General features: G+C 40.0%; 1 protein-coding gene across 1 annotated transcript; it reads right to left on the reverse strand.

Annotated features, from left to right (window-relative positions):
- Positions 1-356: 356 nt before the first annotated feature.
- Positions 357-1,764, reverse strand: Hsfy2 (heat shock transcription factor, Y-linked 2). The gene has a single exon (NM_027661.2). The coding sequence runs from the start codon at positions 1,687-1,689 to the stop codon at positions 511-513; it is 1,179 nt and encodes a 392-aa protein (NP_081937.1). The 5' UTR covers positions 1,690-1,764; the 3' UTR covers positions 357-510.
- Positions 1,765-3,861: the final 2,097 nt, after the last annotated feature.

The raw sequence follows: 3,861 nt of genomic DNA on the forward strand, positions 1-3,861 counted from the left end.
GGTTAAAATGCTAAGTGGGTATATTTTAGGCATTTTGAAAAGTGAACATACACTATAATATGTATTTATATATGTATGTACTCTACATATGAATATACAAATATGTTTGTACAGAGACTCACCAATATTTATTTGTACACATATATACATTCTTTTTTAAAAATCAGCAATATTTTATTTTATATGTGTGGATGTTTTGCCTGCATGTATGCCTGTGCACCACATTCATATATTGCCCAGGGAAGCCAAAAGAGGGATTTGGAGCCCCTGGACCTGAGTTACAGAGAATTGTTAGCTGCCCTGTGGATGTTGAGAATCAAACACAGGTGCTCTAGAAGACGAGCCAGTACTCTTGGTTTTTTTTTAAAGGTGCACATAGAGTTTTATTGTTCTATTACAATAATCTCAGGTACACTCCAGGTGTTTGTCAACATGAATTCTAATCTCTGCTATGATGAATGTCTTCCTAAAGAACCAAGTAGATTGTTGGTAATCATAAAACTGATGGCCTCAAGAAGATGAGTGATGGTTTGATGTTGATGCCAACGTGGTAGATGCTACTCTTTCCTTGTGTATCGGTAACTCAGGTTCGCCCTTTGCTTTTGAGTCAGAATAAGTAGATGAACTGGATGAAAAGTGAGGAAACCCAGGCTGAAAGGAAGGCTCTCCTTGCATTTCAATACAACTATTCCACAAGTGAGACATGTCCCCGCGGTTTTGAGTAATAGAGGTTATAATGAAATTCACAGTGCTGTCGTTTGCTTGAGTGAAGATTCTCTGTGAGTCCATACAAAGAGAGGACACCTCATTTAATGGAGCAGGCCGATGTGTTAGAATTTCTTCAGGTGGTCTGAAGGAACTTGGCGTTGCAAGAGAAAAGTCGCTTCTGATGACATCCATCGTATCAGAACCCCCTTGAGCAAGAGAAGGCTTCTGTCTCAGATATACATTTGAAATACTAGAGCTGGACAACAAGTTTCTCTCACTGGTTTGGACAGCTACACCCAAACTATGGTCATCCATCTTGACCAAGTCTGGTCTGAAGTGTTTGTTCTTGAAATCAGGAAGGGAAGGAGCAGCTCCACGAGAAACTGTTTTAATCCCAATTCTCCTTTTCATTCTTTCTATAAGATGGGGACAGTCTCTCAGAAAGTTTGGATTCTGGTAGAATTGTAACTTACATGAGGCAGAAATTCCTTTTTCTTCAGCCAGAAAGTCGGGGAGAGAAGCAGATCTTTGGAAGTTCTGTCTCATTTTCCTGAATCCATACAGATTAAGTTGTCGAACCAAACTTTTCATGCTATCAGTTTCAAATATTCTGAAGGGGGCCTTTCTTTCCAACACTTCCTTCTTGAAGAGCTCTTCATTGATCACTATGTAAGTCCCGTCCTCATCCCACCAAATAGACTTAAATTTGTCACTTCCCACTATTTTCCAGAGTTTTCTGGGGAAGGTCATTGAAAATAAGTTACTGTCTTCATCTGGCTCTGAGGCACAGAGGGTATGCGGTGGCCTCTTTATCAAGAATCGCTGAGCCAAAACCTGAAATGCACTTTCCTCAATAATAGCCCATAAGTCTGAGTCCTTCTGACCTGTGTTGTCACACCAAGGCTCGCCGGAAGAGGTCTCTAAATCTGTTGATAGACTGTTAGGGGAAACAGCCTGCATTTCCGAAGGTGCTTCAGCCATATCCTGTACACTTTACCCACACAGACTTCACATCTGAACAGCTTTGTACTCTGCAGATTATATTGGCACTTCAGTAGTCCTACACAGATGGAAGTAAGTGACTACATCATAAAGGTAGTCAGTCTAAGAGCTGTGACATCACAGAATCACTTAGGGCTCCTGGTGATCATTATGCCAAAAGCATTCCTGTCCTTGGCAAAAAAATGTTCCCAGGAAAGCAAGAGTAGCACCTTACTTACTGAAGATTTCAAAGTGTCGTCCCTAAAGACACTTCTTTCCTCCCCTTTTTAATTAGAATTTATATTATTTAAAACAATTTTTAATTTTAAATATACTTTGACCATATTCTTCTGCTCCCCTAATTATTTCCAGATCGCCCTTCATCCCTACCCACCCAACTTTCAGTCCTTAAAAAATAATCAAGCAAAAACCCAATCTAATAACAAAATCGCCCAAAGTCAGGAAAACAAAATAAAATACCATCCTAAAAGAAACAACAAAACATCAAACTGTAACCAAATAAAGACATACCAAAAAAAAAAAAAAAAAAAAAAAAATCCCATGGAGTTCATTCTATGTTGTCAGCGACTTCTGACTATGAGGCCTGCACTGGAGTGGTTGAGATACCCAGTGTCACTCCACTGGAGAAAATCAATGTTCTCTCTCCCAGCAGGTGTAAATGACAGCTCCGTTGTTAACCATGGCCCTAGTACAACCAGTACTCTTAAACTCTGAGCCATCTCTCCATCCCTGACATATTTACATTTTTCTATAGAACATTCTCTCTAGCCCTGACATACTGCATTCTTAGATATGCTCTACATATGCATGTGTATAGCATAATTAGCTTACATATACATATATTTAATTATGTTTGCAAAAATAAGAAAAAATGGTAGCAAAGGAAGCCAAAACTAATGAAAATGGTAGTCCTGGGTACTGAGTAAGGTACATGGGGCAGAAGGGAGAACCTGATTAATGAACTTTTTAATTTTTAATTCATACTCTATATTTTTTCATGATTTCCTTTCCCCACCTTTTTTTTCTTACTTTACAGAGTTTTTCTTTGGAAACACACACACACACACACACACACACACACACATACAAAATGATTTATGTTTAAGATAAGTAAATTAAAAGGATAATCTCTAAACGCAAAACTTAGCTGTTTTTTTCTTCAACAAAATCTCAATTGATTGACTTTTGCCAATGAATAGTTGGAAACTGGGGTAAATAGTTGGAAACTCAGAGAAGCAAAGAGAGCACCCAGCCGACTTCCTTCACAGCCCAAGTCCCATAAAGAAGTTCTCCTCCACGCAGTCTTCAAACCTTTTTCAAACTCAGTGTCCCTCCTTTCTACTTCCTGTGCGCCTCTCTATCCATCCTCCTGACTTCCTTTTACTCACTATGGTTTTTTTCCTGTGTTCACTCCCTGACCATAGGTTCCTTGCTCCACCTCTTGATCTAGGGTTGACTTTTTAAATCATGTTTAGAATAAGCAGAAAGCTCCTGGATTAAAGGTGTGTGCAAGGGCTGAGCCATACCACAAATAAACACAGGTTTCTCCAGAAAACAACACAATCTCAGGGCTCAAAGTATGGTTAAATATCCTGCAACAAAATGATTTCACCAATGAAGACTTGGGAACCAGATCCTGGGGTAAAATCGTGATAGCTCAGAAGGAAGAGAAAGCACCCAGCCGACCTCCTCCACAGCCAGTGTCCCAAAAAGAACTTCTCCACACAGTCTCCAAAACCCTGAACTAATGAATAAATACATGAAATATATAAACTCTGAAATAAATGAATCCAGTTACATACCAAATTCATGACATCAGCAGGAAAATGGAAGGATGTATTTCAAGTGAGCTTAGCACAAAATACAAGGCTCAGTTTGTAGCTCCTGTTGGTTTATATTCAGAGCAAACAGAGCAGCGGGGCACGGAGCCATCAGAGTAACAGATGCTTAACTTATCTGAAGAGTGACTGGGTGCTGCTAGGCATGAATGGCAGGATGAAGAAAGCAGCTGTGGATACGTGGGTAGATGGAGCCATGATCACCGCAAGAACACCTGCAGTGAGGTCAATACGCCAAGGTCAACTCCGCTATATCTGCCAAAATGGCTGCATGAGGATCGCCTTGTGCATCCATCGAGTGGTTACTAGCCCT

Source organism: Mus musculus, chromosome 1 (genome assembly GCF_000001635.26).
Source record: "Mus musculus strain C57BL/6J chromosome 1, GRCm38.p6 C57BL/6J".
Taxonomy (NCBI): Eukaryota; Metazoa; Chordata; class Mammalia; order Rodentia; family Muridae; genus Mus; species Mus musculus.

What these genes read in the sequence shown, in the direction of transcription:
- Hsfy2 (NM_027661.2), bottom strand. Translation starts at nt 1,689, where the DNA reads ATGGCTGAAGCACCTTCGGAAATGCAGGCTGTTTCCCCTAACAGTCTA.